The sequence below is a fragment of the Drosophila busckii genome, unplaced genomic scaffold, assembly GCF_011750605.1.
Source record: "Drosophila busckii strain San Diego stock center, stock number 13000-0081.31 unplaced genomic scaffold, ASM1175060v1 hic_scaffold_44, whole genome shotgun sequence".
NCBI lineage: Eukaryota > Metazoa > Arthropoda > Insecta > Diptera > Drosophilidae > Drosophila > Drosophila busckii.
In genome coordinates this window covers 14,526-34,651 of record NW_022872754.1, presented here as the reverse complement: position 1 = coordinate 34,651, position 20,126 = coordinate 14,526, and the positions used below count along the sequence as shown (strand labels likewise).

At 39.5% G+C, this 20,126-nt stretch overlaps 4 protein-coding genes across 5 annotated transcripts; 1 reads left to right on the top strand and 3 right to left on the bottom strand.

Moving 5' to 3' along the window:
* Positions 1 to 1,119: 1,119 nt before the first annotated feature.
* On the top strand, positions 1,120 to 10,035 carry LOC108607565 (voltage-dependent calcium channel subunit alpha-2/delta-3). Its single transcript, XM_017998456.2, has 11 exons — positions 1,120 to 1,831; positions 4,369 to 5,695; positions 5,753 to 5,929; positions 5,987 to 6,064; positions 6,121 to 6,497; positions 6,558 to 6,709; positions 6,767 to 7,272; positions 7,329 to 7,571; positions 7,638 to 7,731; positions 8,732 to 9,156; positions 9,219 to 10,035. The coding sequence occupies exons 1-11, from the start codon at positions 1,668 to 1,670 to the stop codon at positions 9,330 to 9,332; spliced, it is 3,657 nt and encodes a 1,218-aa protein (XP_017853945.1). The 5' UTR covers positions 1,120 to 1,667; the 3' UTR covers positions 9,333 to 10,035.
* A 977-nt stretch (positions 10,036 to 11,012) lies between these two features.
* LOC108607566 (DNA mismatch repair protein spellchecker 1) lies at positions 11,013 to 14,166 on the bottom strand. The gene is made up of 6 exons (XM_017998457.2): positions 14,118 to 14,166; positions 13,987 to 14,036; positions 13,133 to 13,923; positions 11,993 to 13,080; positions 11,706 to 11,938; positions 11,013 to 11,646 (listed from the first exon to the last, which is right to left on the bottom strand). The coding sequence occupies exons 1-6, from the start codon at positions 14,164 to 14,166 to the stop codon at positions 11,098 to 11,100; spliced, it is 2,760 nt and encodes a 919-aa protein (XP_017853946.2). The 3' UTR covers positions 11,013 to 11,097.
* Positions 14,167 to 14,404: 238 nt separating this feature from the next.
* Positions 14,405 to 16,644, bottom strand: LOC108607568 (polypeptide N-acetylgalactosaminyltransferase 35A). The gene has a single exon (XM_017998459.1). It carries the CDS (start codon positions 16,563 to 16,565, stop codon positions 14,697 to 14,699), a length of 1,869 nt encoding a protein of 622 aa, XP_017853948.1. The 5' UTR covers positions 16,566 to 16,644; the 3' UTR covers positions 14,405 to 14,696.
* Positions 16,645 to 16,963: 319 nt separating this feature from the next.
* On the bottom strand, positions 16,964 to 20,099 carry LOC108607569 (ras-related protein Rab-14). 2 transcript variants are annotated; one of them, XM_017998461.2, is made up of 5 exons: positions 19,800 to 20,099; positions 18,258 to 18,371; positions 18,013 to 18,193; positions 17,772 to 17,954; positions 16,964 to 17,702 (listed from the first exon to the last, which is right to left on the bottom strand). In XM_017998461.2, exons 2-5 carry the CDS (start codon positions 18,361 to 18,363, stop codon positions 17,525 to 17,527), a joined length of 648 nt encoding a protein of 215 aa, XP_017853950.1. In that variant the 5' UTR covers positions 18,364 to 18,371; positions 19,800 to 20,099; the 3' UTR covers positions 16,964 to 17,524. The 2 variants fall into 2 exon arrangements, with proteins under 2 accessions (XP_017853950.1, XP_017853949.1); XM_017998460.2 differs by lacking the exon at positions 19,800 to 20,099 and adding an exon at positions 18,436 to 18,529.
* Positions 20,100 to 20,126: the final 27 nt, after the last annotated feature.

The window sequence follows — 20,126 nt, the reverse complement described above, 5'->3', positions numbered from 1 at the left end:
CCGTAATTCATTACAATGAAATACAAATTTTAAATTCGAAAATATATTTAAGCACAGTATGACTACTAAGTCATAATACTAATGAAGATTATGTTTCTTAAGGATGTTGGGTCTGTTTAACAGTTCCAATATATGAACTGATATAATTTCTTTCATTTTCTTTAATAAATAAAAAGATTTAATTTTAAATAGTTTAAATAATTGACTGTAAATGATTTTTGAAATCATTTTCTTTTACCGTCGACTGCTCATACTTAGTTGGTCTTTAATAAATAAATAAAATATTTTACGAATTTTATGCAGACCATTTAAAACCAACATCAGCCTAATGCTTACTCCAACTCAAGTCATAACTCGCTTACACTCGTACAATGTTAGTAATAAAATGTGTTTTTAAAACTCTACCTATTCAAGTCTGCAAGCGCATAAACATCAAATTTAATATATAGATAAATTTTATTATTTATTCAATCGAGAATATTTGCAATTGCTGCACCCAAAGTACACACAGACACATGCACAAATATTAAATGAGAAATCATATCAGTCATAAGCGTAAACAGCTAAAAAAAAAAAATATATTCACAGCCACATAAAATTGATGAGCCGTCTAAAAACACTTTAGGCAAACAACGCGCTCGCTGCTGGCCTCATAGGCTCTCCGCTCTTTGGGCCCATGCTGTCGCCGCTCAAATACACACACGCTCGTCGCTCTGTTATGAATAGACGGCACAAAGCGTAGCAGGCAAAAGAGGAACAGAAGAAAAACACACATATGGCATGGCAAATGCCTAGATAGCCGGAGTTAGCCTCAAATGGCTGGCTAGTGGCCCAGTGAGAAAATCAATAGGGAAAACCCCGAAACAGCTGTTTCTCAAGCAAAAGGCAAACGTAAACAAGCACAGCGCGCTAAAGAGAGCGAGAAAGAGCGTGCACACTATAAATAGGACAATGACAGAGCGTAAGAGAGAGAGCACAAGTTAAACTCGCCGCCGCCGCCTTTGATGAACATTATGTGAGGTTTTCCTTTTTAGTACGACGCAGCTCTTCAGCGTGGACGGTGCCTGACAAAATTAGCTCAGCGGCAAACTCTACATACAGTCACACGAACACACACACACCACGACACACAGGCAGACAGTCAGTCAGTCACACGCACACATACAGACGCGCATGCATACGTACAGTGACAGTGTTGTGGCATATGTGTAATCAAAACGTCGGGGCCCGCACTAAAGAGCAAAGCGTTTATATATAGAAAATTTTACGCACAGCTGAGGAAAAATTCATTTAGTAGTTCGGTCGTGCAACTGAAAATAAATTAAAGAACATTTTAGTGTGCGAAACTAGCAGAAACAGCAGCAGCAGCAGAAAAATAAGCGAGTTCAAAACGCGTTCACAATATACACAGTTAAATATTACGCATACGCCGCGTGTGTTTATCGTTGTGTGCGTTGCAAATAGCTATAGCTAGGAGAAAATCAACGATTGGCGCCAGCGTCGCTGCTGACGTTGCACGAGACGACGACGACGACTCCACCCAAAATTGTGTACCAAATTTGGTCAAATGCTTTAAACGCTGTCCAGCACCAATGCTTGTGCTAGTCGCAACAACAACAACAACGTAAAAAGTTAACAACAACAAAAGCACAAAAAATGCTAACAAAATGCTTAGTACATGCGAAAAGTTGATGACACATTTCGCTGTCATTTTGACCGCATTTCTTGCCTGCCAGCCACTGTTGTTGCTGCTGATCTGCGGTCCGCCAGCGTTGCCGCATGGCAGCAGTGTCTCCCCGATGCTGGTGCGTGCCTCTGCCGCCGATGAAGCGTAAGTCTCATCTAGATTTAACAGCTTATTGAAAGCACATTACCAAATGGGAATTAAAGGGTTGCGCGAAATCCAGTAAAATGCTTTTGCGGCGCGCATTAAAAACAAGTCAATTAAAGGGCGTGTTCATCATCATCATCATTATTATCACCCTACTGTTGTAGTTATTGTTGTTGTGCTCTGCTCGGTCGTGTTGTCGACGTTGCTCGTTAAATTTTCGTACATTTTATGCTAATTTTTGTTGGCAGCCAACAGCGCCTCACGTTTCTTAACAACAACGAGAAATTCCCTCAAAGTCATGAGTTTTAGGCATGTGCCCATGGGGGAATGTTTCAGAGTACAAACTAATGAATGAATTTAGGCAGCAGTGAATACTAAAGCTGTTTGCTTAGCATTAAAAAACGTTTAAGGCATTAAGCAATTTTTTATCCTTTAACTTATTCATACGTTTTTTTACTCAGTTTCAGTCTAAAATGAGCATGAGCACAGCATGTATTTTAATGTCTTTTGCTTTGCCCCATACGCTAAGCTAATAGAGCAGTAGGGTATTGTAGCAGTCGCCTACAGTAGCTTCTAGTACTACCGACTGTTTCATTTTGCGTTTACACTTTAGCGTGCTTACGCGCTGTGTCTTTTGTCTCAAATTTTTATATTGCGTGTGTATGAGAAAGAGTCCGTTAGCGTATTTATTGCACAATTTTCTCCCCGCCGTGGGCTCTTTAAAGTCCTTTTTCGAACTGTTTTATGTGTTGTAGCTGTTCTCGAACGCCAGAAATGAATTATTGTGTCTAGCATGTTGACTTAAGTCCGAAGCAGGTACAAAAAGGCAATACATAGTTTATTGGACATTGTGTAGGGCTGCGGGCAAGTGCGGAAATTAATTAGTAGAGTCGCCCCTTTTGTTTGGACATGTTTACTCGGCAAACAGCCAGCCAGCTAGCGCGTTGAACAAATACAATTAGGAAATGTAATTAAATCAAATATTAAATATAATTAACCATTTAGTCATTTTACTTATTAAAGCCCAAACTCAGTTGTATGGCAATGGAATAACAAATGTATGCGTATTCTTAATATACAAGCACCAAAATTAAGAAATATGAAAATGTATATATATACTTAATATACCAACGCACGAGGATTAATAAATATGAGTCTATTAGCTCAAGTTTTTTCAGCAAATGTAAATTCTATCATCAAAGATAGCTACTTCATATATTATTTAAAAAAAAAAATCTAAATCTATACAATACATAATTTAAAATAAGTATTTGTATATACGCTTACTAGCTGAAACTAGAAACATAGAACTGATAAAAATTGTGAGTCAGTTTGTTTACCAGCAGCATTCAATTCAACCTAAATTAAGCGCTGAAAAGACAACCCAATTAGTTATATTATAAATTTCAATTAGCAAATTGTATACAATAAAGTTTAATGTGTTGACAAAGTAAATACGTTTTATGACCCACAAGCACATTTACTGCAATATTAATGATCAGCCGCAATGCGTAACAAAAAGCGAGTGTTTATGATAAATCGCAGACACATAAAAAATCAATGTAACAAGAGCCAAAAATATGCAAAGAGATATACGAAGCACATGAATTTATAGCTGCGAACGCAGAAAATATAATAACTTGGCAAACTACAAACAGTACGCCCACGTTAGACAACGACAGCAAGATTTAGTGCAGATAGCGTCGACAATTCAAAACAATGAGAGGCTGCCCACTGGGCTTGACTCTGAAACAGACAAAGGAATGTCGCAAATTTAATTGAACAACTCCCAGAGACATAAAAATAACAAAAACAAATGTTGTAATGACAAAAACAACAACAAAACACTTGAGTTGGGGCACTCGAACTCTGTCAAATGCAAAGCGCAAATGAATTGAAAATGGCCGCAGTGAGAGGTGAGATAGATAGAAAAGAGAGAGAGAGAGAGAGTCTCAGACAGATCATGAGAGCGAGCAATGCGCAAGTATGGGAAAGCATATGTTGGCGACTGATAAACTTTTGATTGAGCTGTATATAAACTAGAACCTATTAATTAATAAATAAGTAGCTTAAAATGCAAGTAGGTTATATATTAAAAATATTTCAAATTATTTTATGTTTGGTCATAATGCATTAAAGACTAATGTATACTTTTAAATTAGCACATAGCTCATTTTAAGAGCAACGATGCGCATTTAACAGCTTTTCTCTTAGAGTGCGCGCGCATAAGCTTAAGCACTTGTTGATTTTCTCATGTAGTCACACAGCTGTTTGTTGTCAACGTCGCTGCCAGCGTCAAGCAACTTCTTCTTCTTCTAGCTGTTGGCTCCTTTGCTTCAACTATGGGTGGCTGTGTGCTCGTTCGTAACACTCGCCCTCGTTGCCAACACTCGCGTGTCCGACATATGCGCTAATTAAATTAGTGGCCTTGTTCTGTACCGAGTACTTGCACATCGACAGGTGGTTGACATTTCGTTTTGCCAGTCTCTTTGCGGTTAGAGCCAAATTGAGTTCTCTTTTTTTTACTTTGCTTGCAGCGTTGGCAAGTGGGCCACACAGTTTGGGGATGAGCTGTATTTGCTGGCCAAAACCATAACCAAATCCGATGAGATTAAGCAAAAGTACAAGGAGTACAATGCACGCGTGGAGCTCAAAGATGGCACCGAGCTCATCAAGTCGGTTACAGCTAATCTCGGCAAAATGTTGGCGCGTAAAATGGACGCAGTGCGTTGCATACAGGAGCTTGCAGAGTCTGTCAATGAGAATTTTGATTTCAACTATACTTCCGCTAGAGATAACTACACCTACTACTCAAGTAAGTACTCCACGTTCAATGGCAACAGCTCGGAAAAGCCGCTAACGGAAGATCCGGATATTATACGCATGTACAGCGAGATGAAGCTGAATCCCGATACACATTTCTACAATATGCCCGTGGATACGGAACACAGTTCGGTGCATGTGCCTTCGAATGTGTGGGATCGTGCACCAGATGTTTTGAATGTTATACAATGGTCGGAGCAGCTAGATAAGGTCTTTAAACAAAACTATCAATCCGATCCGGCCCTATCCTGGCAGTACTTTGGCTCCGATACGGGCATATTACGACATTATCCCGCATCACAGTGGACTGACTCGCGTACTAACAAAGTAGATGCGGATACTTATGACTGTCGTAAGCGTTCCTGGTACATTGAAACTGCCACCTGTTCGAAGGATATTGTCATACTATTGGACCACTCAGGTTCCATGACGGGACATCGACATCATGTGGCCAAATTCACCATACGCAGCATACTGGACACTTTCTCGAACAATGATTTCTTTACCATACTCAAATATTCAGCTGCGGTGGATGACATCATCAGCTGCTTCAGCGGTGCATTGGTACAAGCGACGCCAGAGAATATAGATGTCTTCAATACAGCTATTGAAAAGCTTCATCCGCCGAATGGTTATGCCAATCTAACACTCGCCTATGAGCAGGGCTTCCAGCTGTTACGCAAATACTATGAGAGTCGTAATTGCAGTGGCAACTCCACTTGTAATCAGGCCATTATGCTGGTAACCGATGGTGTTGCCGGCAATACGACTGAGGTGTTTGAGAAATACAACTGGGGCATTGGTGAGAATGGCACCAAGATGAATGTGCGCGTTTTTACGTATCTGCTGGGCAAGGAAGTGACCAAAGTGCGTGAAATACAATGGATGGCATGTCTGAATCGTGGCTACTACTCGCATGTGCAAACTCTGGATGAAGTGCATGAGGAGGTGCTCAAGTATGTGGATGTCATTGCCACACCGCTAGTGCTACAAAACTCAACACATCCACCCACCTGGACGCATGCCTTTACGGATAAGACGGTAACAATCACTCAATATTCTAGAAGAAACTGTTTTTATTCTTTGCTATAATTGTAGTATGATCCAAAAACATCTAAGGAACGCAAGCCGCGTCTAATGATTGCCGTCGGAGTGCCTGCCTTTGATCGTTCCTATCTTTTGGAGAACAGCACTAGACGTCGAGCACGTCTGTTGGGCGTAGCTGGCACTGATGTTCCAGTCGAAGATATTGATAAGCTAACGCTGCCCTATAAGGTAATGATAAAATCAATTCCATATATTACAAATCCATAACAAGTTAAACTTCCACAGCTTGGCGTCAATGGCTACTCGTTCGTAGTGTCCAACAATGGCTACGTCTTACTTCATCCGGATCTTCGACCCATTGGCGTAAGTGTCAGCTGATCTTTTGTACATTTGACATTCAATTTAATGTTTCCTTTTAGTCCAATGGCAAAATGAATCCCAACTATAATAGCATCGATTTTACCGAAGTGGAACATTTGTTTGAAGATCAGTTACCACGTGAGCCGGGGGAGCAATTAATTGATATACGTAATGCTATGGTGCATCATGAGGCACGGGAATTTAAAGATATAAAAGTGAAACTACATTACGACAAAATGCGTCGCGTTTCGGAAGAAAAACAGGATTACTTCTTTGCCCCATTGCCAAATACACCATTTACCCTTGGCATTGTCATGCCCAGCGAATATGGCAAGACTTGGATTAAGGTGGGCGAGGAGGTGTTCAAGAACAAGCACATGAAAGTGAATATATCGGATTTCTTTATTGGCGACAATTGGAAGGTGCATCCAGATTGGTAAGGACAGAACTTAACGCTGCAGTATTAATCGATTGATTAATATGTTTGCAAAATTAGGGTATACTGCAAGTATCACTATCTGGAGGGTCATGAGTTTGCAACGCCTGAAGTGGAGCTGCGTGAGTTTCTTGGCAAAATGATGCAACCCGGCTGGAAATTTTCAGAGCAATATGCTGAAGACGAATCCGATTGGGATGACAAAGATGATCGTAAGTTTAAGCAGTTCATATTGTAACTTTTATAGCTCATGCCTTTACCTTGTTTAGTTAACTGCGGCCGCAAGACTCTTGGTGATGATGCCTACTACTGCAACGAGGAGTTGGTGCATTTGCTAATTTTTGATGCCAAGGTTACCAACTTTAGCTACGGTGAATGGAAGTTTCAGACCATTGAGGAGCGTCAGCTCTTTGAACGTTTTGGCGCTACTTTACGCTTTGTCGCCACCATGAGCGGCTTAACGCGCTGGCAGTTTATCTTTGGCGAAGTGGAGGTGGATACGGATCAGGAATTTGGCGATTATCATACCACTGCTATTGATGAAACCTGGTACAAGAGCGCCATATTACAGCATCATTCCGACAACCAGGAAAGCTTTGTCTATTCCGTTAAGCACTACAACGATCCGCTGGAGGATGCTGATCTAAAGGTGACCGCCTCGCATGCTATATTTCCACGTGATGGCGGCAAGGAAGCGCCTGCCTGTGTGGTCGGCTTTCAGTTCTCGCATGCGCGCATGTGGGAGCGCTTCTTCAATATAACAGCCGTAGATAATGTAAGTATAAAAGCTTTGAAAACTTTAAAATTGTTTATTACATTTTCAATGTTTAGTGCAACAATTGCTTGCCCATCTGCACGGATGATGACATCGACTGCGTGGTAATTGACAACAATGCTTATATTGTTGTTGGGCAGAATATAAATACCACAGGCAAGTTCTTTGGCGAATTTCATGGCGATGTTATGACAGCTATGGTGATGAAGGGGATCTACAAACAAATCGAGGTGTATGATTATCAAGAACTATGTGAGGTCAAGCCTACATCGCCTAGCGAAGGACACAGTCTATTGCATGTAAGTAAATATTTTAGTTCCTGGTCCTTAACATGCAAATCAACATTATTTTCTTATATTTTCCAGCCTCTTAAATTATTGAGTCTGGCGTTTAAGTGGCTTATAGCAGAGCTCTTCCTACAGTACCAGAACGTAAAGTGGTGGGTGGAAGCTGCGCCCTGTAAGTAAACTAAGCTATTGTTAATTATTATTTTAATTATCAGAACTTATAAATTACATTATGCTTGGAAAAAAAATCTAGAATACTTATAATGCCAGGTGCAATATTTTTTAAATTACCAATCATTATTATTATTATCAACTGAGAGAAGCAGTTAGTAAGCCACAGCTAAAAGTCATGCATAGTTAATAATATAACCTAGTCTTTAAATTGTGCAAAATCTAATATTCAACATTAATATTTGTTGAAACTAAGCAAAAGGTTAGTAATCAGCTCAACAGCAAAGGTGGTATTAATTAGCATGTTAAATCATTTATTTTTTATTGCCAATATGGTTGTAAGAATAACACATTAAAAACAAGAACGTATCATAAACTGACTTGGTGTGCACTATAGTATAGTTTAACACTTTAGGTTGTATGCGGTTATATTGTATATTAACGATTTCGCTTTTTTAAGTAACTGTTTTACATATTTATATGTATTAGTGTGAAGGCAAGTGAGCTGTTAAAGGCAATGGATATTTGAGAGAAAATAAAAACACTGATTAATCAAAACCAGTTGAATTTGTAAACTTGTTAAATTAGCAAACAAATGTTTGTTATCAACTTGCATTGCACAGCAGTAGAATACAAAAGAAAAGTCGGTAGACGACGATGCGCTCAGCATGAGCTGAAAAGAACAACTAAACTCACCCAAGCTGTCGCCCAACTAGAGACGAAGCCCGCTTACATAAGATTGAAGCGATTCTTATCGTGAGATTCGCTGCCATATCGTTTAAGCAGCGCTCTTGAGCGTGGGAAAAAAGTGTGAGAGTATGCTACAATATTATATTGTATTTTTTTTTTTAAATAATGGTAATAATTATATAATTATTATATTTTATTTAACTAGCTACAGAAATTCAAATAATTTCGCGCAAAATGACAACTGATTAGAGCTGACAGAATGCTTAAAACTTATTAAAATTTTTCTTTAATAAATCTTTGTCGACCTTTAGTCATGGAATATCTGGACAATATTGAAGATGAATATTCGCCTGTTGGAGGCAGTAACACGGCGGGGGCTGGCAGTCCCAAAGATGACACCGATGATGCTGACATAATATTCAAAGAACCCGAACCCGAGCCCATATATGAAGCCTGCGATATGCGTTCCACCCTCTATGCCTTACAGCCCAGCTCGCTCAATGGCATCACTGACTATGTGGAGGCGCCATCAACGCGTCCGTTTTTGGTTAAAAAGATACCCAACTCGAACCTGCTGCTGGTTGTAGTCAATGTGCTGATGCCATCACGCAGTGTTCATCTCACCACCGAACCACAACGCATTACTAACTATGCGCAGGAGTTTCCTTGCTATAAGCTCAACATGAGCTTCTACGAGCGACGACGCATTGAGGAGTGTTACACCGAACACAAAGATGCAAGTGACAAACTTAATTGGAATTAGTGGAAATACTCTAAATTGGTTATTGTTTTTTATAGGAGGAGCTATACACCTATTGCGGCAGAGGCTCACGATTGGGCCTGACGCTTCAGCTGCTCCCATTGACCATAATTTTTATGTTTTACCTGACGCGTTGCTTTATGCGCGTTTAGTTTATACAAACTATTTAGAGCGATCTGTTTGTTTTTATATTATAATATACTATTGTGTAGTACAATTCTAGTCGAATGTTTAACAAGTAAAACCAGAAACCAACTTAACGAAAAAGCACAATCTTTGAAGCCACAAATAAAATCAGAATTAGCAACAACAAATTCAACACTTAGACTTAAAGCATACGCCAAAATGTTAGCAAAAATGTATGTATTAAGAAAATTTGAGTATAGTAAGTTAAAAAAAAAAACAGTTAGAAGTTTTAGGAACATACAGACTTCCATTCGGAATAAAATTTTAAATAATATTTCTAACAATTTTTGATTTGTTCAGTTCTATTAATATTAAAACTTTAGCTGAAAATATCCCACATAACACATAACATTAAAAGTTTCAAATCGTAAAACCTATGCCAAATATTAAACGCGTAACGAAACAGTAAACAGAAAAAATAATTCATATAATGACAATTATTTTTGTAATTTTATAAGATTAGTTGAAATTTTATAATCAACAAAACCTATTAATAAATGTACATTTTAACACATTTAACAAGCTCCAAAAACTTTCACACTCAGCTATACAAATTTCGTCCTATGCCCAGCCGACACTATTTTAACTTTTTCATATACAATCAAAAGAATTTTTACAATACAACAAACAAGTAAAAAACATAATAGATGTATTAAATGATTTTATAGACACAAATTTGTTAAATATATGTTTTTTGTATTGCAATATTAAATGAATTCTTTTTTAAGTATTTTTTATATATAATAATTCATTTAAAACGCACACCACACACTTTAAAAAATATAATAGGACCACCTAACAAGTATACAATACTATTTTAAATTGAATATGAACTTTGTTGAATTTACACTTAGCTAACATTTACACGTGCAAGCAACAAAAGCAAATAACTAAACAAAAAAAAAAAGCAAAATACCAAAAAACCTAATTGCCTTTGTATCGTATTTCGAAACATTTTATGAATTTAAATTAATATTTAGAGAGAAACTAAACTAAAATTTGAATTCAGTTTCTTTTCGAATTGAAACATAATGAAAATCAAAATAAGAATGGAAAATTTTAAATACAAACAGTTAACTATTAAATGTAATTTACAAAATAAAAAAAGTATTTAAAGCTAACAAATTAAAAAAAATGCTAACTAAATAAAAACTAATTGAATGTTTAAATGTATGGATTAAATTAATACGATATTTATTTTTTGGAGTGTTTAAACGTTGTAAAATGTATTAACTAAAAAAAACTAAACTATTAAACTAATGAATACTGTTATACAAGGTTTGGTGGCACTTTAAATTTAAAGCCAAGACCGCTAGCCCAGCCATGTATACACATGATAAAATACAAAATGTCCATTAAAGTAAATAAATAAAGTATAAAAATAATAGAACATTTTCAAATTTCATTAGCAAATCCACTAATACACTTGATGTTTAAAACAGAAACGGTTTAAAACTGATACAATATATGTACACAAGCGCAACAAAAAAAAAATATATATATATATATATATAAATACAAAAAAAAATATACAATTTATTAAATAAAAAAGACCAATAAATGTTTAAATTATTAAAAAAAATAGATAGACTCACATTATTTAATGAAATGCATTTCAGTTTGATTTATAAATCATTGAGGCCAGTTTTTAATTAATAGCTAAAGTGATGCTGCTTAAAAATCCTTATTTATTTGTTAGCTTCTTCAAAGGATTGTGAGGCGTGGGTTCACCTAAGCCTCGCTGCTGGTAAGCACAGACTTGAAGTAATCGCTGTCCAGCTGCTTGATATCTTTCGCAAATTGCGCCACCAGCTGTGTTAGATCCTCTACATTAATCTCCGTATTATTTCCCGCTGTCGACAACTGCTCTATGGCCACTTGTATCTTGTCCAGCAGCGTTTTATCCGCTTGTGTTTGCTTATCCGCATGCTCATCCTCAAACTCATTGTACACTTCTTGAGCATTCTGCACCACATTTTCAGGAAAGTTGGCCAAGCGCGCCACTTGAATGCCAAAACTTTTCTCCATCACTCCAGGACGCACTTGATACAGCAGTGTAAAGGCGTCAGCATCCGCTATAGCGGCCATGTGACAGTTTTTGACAGTTGACAACGCATCAGCTAGTTTGGTTATTTCGTGAAAATGTGTGGCAAAGAGTGTAAAGCATTTGGTTTGCTTTGCCAGATGCTCAGCAATCGACCAGGCTATGCCACAGCCCTCGTAAGTGGAAGTGCCGCGTCCCAGTTCATCAATAATAACCAAAGACTTCTCAGTAGCAGTCTGTATCATAGAAATAAATCCTTTACCTTTGACCTTATTTATATTTTTAGTTTACTTACTCTGATAATGCCAGAGGTTTCAATCATTTCAACCATAAAGGTGCTCAGACCCTTAATAATATTATCACTGGCCCCCACACGTCCCAAAATGGAATCTACCATGCTGATGACAGCTTCACTGCAAGGCACAAAGGCACCAACATGCGCCATGAGCACAGCTGTGCCAACGGAGCGTATATAAGTGCTCTTGCCACCCATGTTGGGACCGGTTATAATAAACATGTTGCATTTATCTAAGAGTAGTAGTGATTAAAGATTAGCCTACTGTATTGAAAACAAATACGCACCTTTTTGAAACTCCACACTGTTGGCTATAAAGGTAACATGTTCCTGTAGTTCCAGGCATGGATGACGCACATCCTTCAGTATCAACTCGCCAGCACCCTCTGGCAGCATTTTGGGACGGACATAGGGGGTGGGTGCGCAATGTGCTGCAGTAGCAAAGCTTACCAGGCAATCCAGATGAGCTAGCTCATTATTTAGACATGTCAATGGCGCCGCATATCCCACAGCCACTTGTATGATCTCGTCCACAATAGATTGTTGCTGTTCTTCGTAGCGCGTGCGGCAGCTAGCAAACTCTTCAGCATAGCTCTCCAGCTTGTCGGAGGTGAAACGCACGCCGCCCTTGATAACATCCACAATGCGATAGTTTTTGTTTTTTCGCAGCACCGAGTCATCCTTAAGTATTATGCGAAAATGATAGCCCAGCTTGGCAACATTTTCCAGTTTCACCTGCTGCTTGCTACCCAAATCAAGCTCATCACTACATTTGCTTTGCAGCCGTTCCATTTTGCTGTACAGCTCGTTCATCGTATCCTGCAGCTCAAGCAGACGACTATCGAAAGTACCCTTTACCAAATACTCGCCCTTTTCAATGGCTTCAAAGTCCACCACCTGCTCTACCATCTGCTTTAAGCCAGTTAGATCTTCCAGGTAGCTCTTAAAGGGCGCACAAAGCACGCTCTGCACTGTGCTGTTCTCCAGACTCAGCAGCACTTGCAGTATCTTTGGTGTTCTCAATATAACCTGATAAATGCGAAATAAGTCCTGAAGCGTTGCCTTGCGACGCATTAATTTCTTGGTGAGCATAAGTATGTCTGGTATGCGCTTCAAATAATCCAAGCTGAGCGTATCCAATGTTTCAGGTGACTCCAGCAAACACTGCACGATGTTGTGCCGATCATTGAGAATCTCGCAACTCCGCAGCGGCTGCTTTATCCATTGTGACATTAGACGATGGCCCTGCGGCGTGCGGCAATGATCGAGCACGCCTAAAATACTTTGCCAGCGATACGAGGGCATCGAGGGATGCGTGCCAGGCTTGGGCATAATGTTCAAAGCTGCCACAGCAGCAGAGTCCAAGTGAACAAAGCTGAAGGTAAGTTATATAAATATAAGATCATAACATTTTAAAGCCTAACTACCGTTTCAGATCCAACTGCTTGAGCTCGTAGTGCCCCAAGTTTCCTGCATCATTCACCAAATCCAAATATTTAATGGCCACACGCAAAGCTTCGGTAGCCAGCTGCATTTGTAACTCTTTCAGACCCTGGGCGTCTTCTTGTTGTCCTTTGGCAAAACGCAGCAAGCGATTTAGATCCTGCAGCACATCATTACGCTCGGAAGCGCTGCTTTTTTTAGGCACTGTAATCATGACACCATTACGCTCGAGAAGCGCTTTAACAGCTGCATATTCTCCCTCGGCTGATGGCAGCAGACACTCCTTGGGACCCAACAGCACTATTGTCGCTTCCAGCTCCGTAAAGAAATCATCATCTACAAACTCCAGCAGCTGAAAAGTGCAATCATTTTGCTCCACAGCAGTTACGCCCACACGACGCTGTGTGCCGCCCTCTAGCTTGACTTGCAGCGATATGATACTATTGCCCACCATCACCTCCTTGTTGGCAAACAATATATCCTCAAATTGCAGCAAATTGCCCGGAGAACCGCGATACTCCAGCTGCCATTCAGTGCGTCTCACATAAACCTCCACGCGAAAATTACGCACCAGTAACAGCTCACGCACAGCCAGCTCAAAATTACCCTTGGACATGGCTACATACTGTAAGGTTTCCTTCTTCTCATCTGGCAGCAAGAGGTGCACAAAGGCGCTTGATTTATACACTATCTTGGCCACCAAATCGCAGTCGTCACTGCCATGGACTGTATAGCAATCGCTCTGGTCATAAAAACGCACTGTCGAATTGGGTTTCTATATAAAAGCATATGCATTAACTATTTAATTATTACACACACACACACACAAGCAACTTACCTCTCCCAACTTTGTGTGGAACTTGATAAAATTGCGACGCGCATTTGTGTCTATCCCAACGCCGAACAGTGAGGATCAAATAGAAAGTGTCAACGGTTAAATGTCTAACTATGATTGTTAATAATGCTTACCCATATGCAACACAGGCTCTTGTCTGCTTACAATTGATTTTCCTTCCATTGTGCAAATTTTAACAGGTATATTTATGCTGCTTTTAAGCAATATTTAAACATTTAAACAAGCTAACAAATTAGGAGGGAACGTAGTGTGGCCAAATCAAAACAAGTTCAGTGCGGTACAAGATATACTAAGAAAATACCAAATATCAACAATACATCAAATACTATTGTTGAATCGATAATTCGAGTAGCGCTACAATTTAAAAGGCAGTTCTTTGATTAATAACAATCTCGCGGTATAAAGCATTTATTGATACATACATATGTCATGTTTGAAATTCGGAACGTATTGATAGCCTAGTATCTATTGAACATATGCTCTGGAATAACATTTTATATATTTGCGCTTAAGCTAATGGAAAGTAATAATTGCTTTTTAGGAATGTACACCTTAAAACTATTCATAATTCGAGCTTTCAGTTTCTCAATTGTCTACAGGTGTGCAAAAATACTGACACTAATTTAAACTTGCTTCCCTTTACTTAAGAGCTAATATTCAGTCTAATGCGTATTGAATTTCATAAATGCCGTTCACAGCGGCTTGTCCGGATTTGGCTGCTGTTCCAGTTTCATTGTAACAATATCCCAGGCGCCACCTACGCCATCCGCTTTGGAGCACAGATCCAGACTAATCCTGGCGCCGGCTTCAGCGGCAGCAGCACGCAAGCAAGTGCCCTTGGCCATGTTGTAGACAGGACTGTTAGAGTTTCGAGTGTGACGCCACTGCTGATCGCCTAACATCTCATGGCACTTGTTGATTACCACAGCTGCATCTCCTGCCGCTTCCAAGCATAGCAGCTTATCCAAGATAATCTCCGACTTTTCCGTTTCATACCACATTTGGTTGGAGGCACGAGTGCGACATTGTTGAAGCATCAAGGAGCTGCCCTTCTTCCAGAAGCCTTTCACCTTAGGCGCGATTACAGCCGCGCATAGCTGAGTGCCCGCCAAGCGCAGCTGGAAGGAATCCAGGTAATTACGTTTGCGTGAATGCCAAGGCTGAAACTGAGGCGCCACGACAGATTTCTTTACTTCCTCGCCAGGCAAACGCAGCTCGGGATACACATGCTTCAAGTACCAAGCGAAGCTCTGACAATTTAGACGCTCTCGCAGCTTAACGCGTGCGCTAATATCACCAAAGTCATAAGACTTGGGCACCTTTTCATGTTTCAAGTAAAAATCCTTGAATGAGTCCATCCAAACATAAGCCAAACGCAACGAGTTCTTTAGCATAGTATTGGCTCCATCTGGTGCAGTATAGGGCCGTCGCTTTCTGAAGATGTGACCCACGCGAGAGCAGGGCACAATCTTAATGGCTCCGCCACATTGCCAGACGCGAAAGGAGATTTCTATATTTTCACCGCCCCAAATGTCCATTTCCATGTCGTACTCGCCAATGTGCTGGAAATACAAGCGATTAACGGCAAACAATCCGCCCGCCATGGTTGGCGAACGAAAAGGACCTTTGAAGTCTTCCTGCGCCTTGAGCGTGCCGTCGGGAAGATTCTCCCAACGAAAGTGCAGACCCCAGTTGAAGCCTCCACGCACCAGCGGACTGGGTGTATACTCAAAAGTATCCGCGTTGATAAGATCTATCACAGGAACTGCCAGTGTTGAGTTCTCGGCCTGCACTAGTCGCAGCAGCGGCTCCAGCCACTCACGATTCACCTCAATGTGTGAGTCCAGAAATACAAGCACATCGCCAGTAGCCTCTCTGGCGCCTCTGACACGGGAACGTATCAAACCCTCGCGCTGCTCATTGCGCATATAACGCAGATTGTCGTACTTCAGACGAGCATGCAGATCGGCCAGCAGATGAAACTCCAGCTCCGGCAAATCGCTGTTGTCGTCCACTAGAATAATCTCCTTAAGCAGCTCCTTGGGTGTACGCTCCAGTACAGACTTTATGGAACGCATCAGAGTCACTTTATGTTCATTATAAAAGCACATTATAATCGAAGCATGTGGCAGCTGCAGCTCCGACTGCGGCTCTTGCTCTCTGCACACTTTGTGACGCGTATCCGGGACATCACGAAATAGTCCTATGTTATTGGAAACCAGCGCATTGAACGCATGATGCTTGTATCCTATGTCGCGAATATACTTGTCCTGTTTGTTGCGTACCACGCCCAGCAGCTCAAATTTCGATTGCTCTTGATCCGCATCAGCTTCAACTGCTTGAGAGGAATTTGGGGTAGCAGGTGAACAGCCAACTGTTACCTGTGCCTGGTAGCTCAACTCCGCTCTGGGCTTTGTATCGTTACTGAAGCGCCAGCCTGCCGCGGGTATAGACTCACGCAGCATGTGTAAATAGATGAGCAATCCCAGCGTCCAAACAGCCGCCACCAGAAGTGAGCTGAGGGTGCAGGATTTGCATAGCAGGCGCTTGATTTGCATCATACGTGGAGATTAAGCAGACAATATATTTAGTAACAACTCAACATTTCAACACTCAAACCGGATCTCTTGCCGTGTCGTCAACAACTTTTTTGTTTTTGTTTTAATTAAATTCAATTAATGTCAATAACAGCTGCAGTGTTACCAACTATGCAAAAAGAGATGCAAAAACCAATTGGTGGGAGTGAGAAAATACGAATGTTTAAGTTCACGCCGCATGAATCACGCGAGCAGTGCAGTGAAATGTTATGCTCATGTTAAAGCGAACCATAACTACGAACTAGCATTACAGTAACAGAGCGCGCACCCTATAAAATTAATTACAATTCAAATTCAACTTATCTGTTTTTCCTAGTGCTGTATACGAAAATAACAAAAAATAAAATTATTATATATAGGTATTATAAATAGTTTTGCTTTATTTCCTATTATTATGATGCGTTAAATACGTCTTTAATATTCATATAACATTTTTCGCCTACCAATTTCGCATATTTGTTTACCATACACAATACACAACAGTTAACAAAATGAGCATAAAGGAATTACAAATACACATTATAATATATACAGATTATTGCTAACAAATTGTGGTGTAAGGAATAAAGTAATAAAAGCATACAATTATTTAGGGACATTTTCGACAGTTGCTTTTTTTCGAATAAACAAAACAAGTACACGTACGCTTTCTATCTTTAGCTTAATTGATATTACAGATATCGATGATGAGAGAGGACGCTCTTATATTTTGGCTTCTTGCTTCACACTTTATACTGCTTAGTCGAATAATTTAACTACATGCTTCGTATTGTTTTGTTTCATTGCATATACCTTTGTGGGTTGGCTTGGATAGATAAGAAATCAATATGCTTACGAGATGCACTAAAAATATACGTTTCTTTTTTATAACTACGTGTGAGTGTATCTATATATATGTATATATAAAGAGAGAGTTAATACATTTAACACGAGCACTGATCCTTAGCATTCGCAGCCTCGTTACTAAGTGATGGTCGTGAGGGCTGCGACGGCCTATGCTGTACACCAGATTCAGACGCATTTAAGTCCAGGCGACCTTCCTGTATATTTTGATAGATCTTGCGTGCCGTTTCAAGAAAAGCTTCCTCAACATTTTGGCCACTAAAGAAAAGAAGAATTGTATTTTATATAGCCATGCTGATAAAAAAAAAGGCAGCGTTGTAAGCTTACGTCATAGCGCTGGCTTCCAAGAACATGAGACCATTCTCATCCGCAAATTCTTTGGCCTCTTCGTAGGTTACTTCACGTGTACTCTCCAAATCAGATTTATTGCCAATGAGAAAGATTACAGTGCTAGGATTTGTGAGATTGCGTGTATCAGTGAGCCAACTACTGAGATGATTATACGTGGAACTGAAAACAAATATTCAAGCATTAAGTATTATTATAAATAAAAGTATCCGATGCTTACCGTCTCGTTATATCGTATACCATCAAGGCGCCGGCAGCACCACGATAATACGAACGTGTAACCGCTCTAAAGCGCTCCTGACCCGCCGTATCCCAGATTTGTAATTTAATCTTTTTATCATCAACCTCAATAATGCGTGTGCCAAACTCAACGCCAATCGTGTGAGGACAGTTGGCCATGACTGGAAGGCAATATTAATGCCATTTTTTGGACACTGCTATTGATATATATATACAGCTACTTACACTTCTTTTCGGTGAACTGATGCAGCAGACAGGATTTACCCACGCCCATGTCACCAATAATAATGTATTTGAATATGTAGTTGTAGTTATATGGAGCTGCAGTCATGGTGGGACCTGTAAGCGAAAAAGAAAAATACTTTCACCAATTTTGTTTATAATTGTTAAGAGTTTAGCACACATTTTTCAATCAAATAATCGATGCGCTCGTGCAGTTTGTTAACCACACTGCGCATTTTATGCAGCTTGTTATCCATTTGGCAGCTCCTAGTATAACCCATTCCCAGACTAGACAGTTAAAGCAAGGTGCGACGTTATATATTACAAATATATTATGTACTATGAACTGCTGAATGCTTATCAAAACAAAAAATTGTAACGCTGCATTAATTCGTTTCAGCAACGTTTTGGTTCTGCTTGTCTGTGGCACGACGCCAGGCCTGATGTCTGGCCCGGCTTGTTGTGCAGGCGTTGGCGTTGCTGCCCCCAATTTTGGAACTCGACTTTTGTTTAAACAGCCCGTCTGGTTTGTTTGCTTAGTGTGCTTAATACGAACTGTTGTTTAAATAATTCTTTTTTGGGCTCTACCCCATGCACAGTTGTTATTCACGTCTATAGTTGCGGTCCATTGCTTAAGGTGCGAATATCATGTTACACTCTTTGAATTGAGCCGATAATATAAACATTGATCGTGGTATTTAAATATGTTAAGAATTGTGTGTCAAATTTCATAGCTCTTCAAGATTTCTGACAAAGCGTCTTAGAAGCCTCCTATTATATTTTACATAAACTATACCCTCTTCCGTTATTTTATGTATAGATCTCAAGTGTATTAAAACATAAAAGAATTACGATAAAAGTGTAGATTCATTTTATTTTATTTAACAAAAGCGAAGACTACTGTAATCAAAGCTTGATTACACTCAAATGCTTAATAAAGTTAAATATGAACAAGAAAAGTGCTCACTCAGTATTAGCAAATACATACACATACACACACATGCATGTATTGTTATCAGTCAAACAATGAATGAACTGCTTGTAATGCAGCTCTCTGTGCTTGACTTGAAATAGCGAAAGCAGATAATTAGCAACGACTTTAAATGTCTACTTTGCATATGTAATGAATAATTAAGCATGTGCTTATCGCAAATATTAACAAATGTGTTATGCGTTAGAGTATTCCCTATGGCATGCATTTGCAAAATTAGCACAAGGCGCACCCAGTGACATAAAAGAGGGGGTGTATACTAAGCGTTAGAGCGAGAGAGCGCCATATATCAATTACATTGGCAAGCAAAGGAATGGGCTGCCCTACAACTAACTACCACAAAAAAAAACAACAACAGTTTGTATGTGTGTATAAGTTCTAGGTACACACACACACACACACACACATACATGTAAGTATGTAATTTTAATTGAGCAAGGGAAAGTTGTCAATCTGTCTTCACCCCCACAGAGCAGCAACAAGATTCTGTTGTCTATATTATAATATTAGTATTATAATTGACTTAAAAGCTTAGCCACCAGCATATTACTCACCGTTTTTTTCTGTATTTCGAGTTCAACTGGAATGTAGGGGCGCCAATAACAAGCTCGGGCTGGTGGAGGGTGTAATAAACTGTATGTGTATGTGTGTATTTTTTGTTTTTATATCTTTAAAGCACCAGCTCACAATATTAGCACACCTTTCAAGCACAGTTCTGTTTTCAATACGTTTATAGCTGCTTTGCTTAATATCACGTACGTATTTGTATGCACTTTATGTGCAAAAACAAACCTTTCACAGCGTAATTCTTTTTGCGTTTTTCTTGTTACAAATCCAGTTGTTGGCCAGCGTTGCCAGACTGCCGGTCTTAGTGTTGCGAA

What these genes read in the sequence shown, in the direction of transcription:
- LOC108607565 (XM_017998456.2), top strand. Translation starts at nt 1,668, where the DNA reads ATGCTTAGTACATGCGAAAAGTTGATGACACATTTCGCTGTCATTTTG. An exon ending in TGGAAGGTGCATCCAGATTG is followed by an intron (nt 6,498 to 6,557) that starts GTAAGGACAGAA and finishes TTGCAAAATTAG; the next exon opens with GGTATACTGCAAGTATCACT. An exon ending in ATATAACAGCCGTAGATAAT is followed by an intron (nt 7,273 to 7,328) that starts GTAAGTATAAAA and finishes TTCAATGTTTAG; the next exon opens with TGCAACAATTGCTTGCCCAT.
- LOC108607566 (XM_017998457.2), bottom strand. Translation starts at nt 14,166, where the DNA reads ATGGAAGGAAAATCAATTGTAAGCAGACAAGAGCCTGTGTTGCATATG. An exon ending in TCCACACAAAGTTGGGAGAG is followed by an intron (nt 13,924 to 13,986) that starts GTAAGTTGCTTG and finishes GCTTTTATATAG; the next exon opens with AAACCCAATTCGACAGTGCG. An exon ending in AAGCAGTTGGATCTGAAACG is followed by an intron (nt 13,081 to 13,132) that starts GTAGTTAGGCTT and finishes ACTTACCTTCAG; the next exon opens with CTTTGTTCACTTGGACTCTG.
- LOC108607568 (XM_017998459.1), bottom strand. Translation starts at nt 16,565, where the DNA reads ATGATGCAAATCAAGCGCCTGCTATGCAAATCCTGCACCCTCAGCTCA.
- LOC108607569 (XM_017998460.2), bottom strand. Translation starts at nt 18,511, where the DNA reads ATGGATAACAAGCTGCATAAAATGCGCAGTGTGGTTAACAAACTGCAC. An exon ending in TCAGTTCACCGAAAAGAAGT is followed by an intron (nt 18,194 to 18,257) that starts GTAAGTAGCTGT and finishes ATTGCCTTCCAG; the next exon opens with TCATGGCCAACTGTCCTCAC. An exon ending in GTATACGATATAACGAGACG is followed by an intron (nt 17,955 to 18,012) that starts GTAAGCATCGGA and finishes ATTTGTTTTCAG; the next exon opens with TTCCACGTATAATCATCTCA.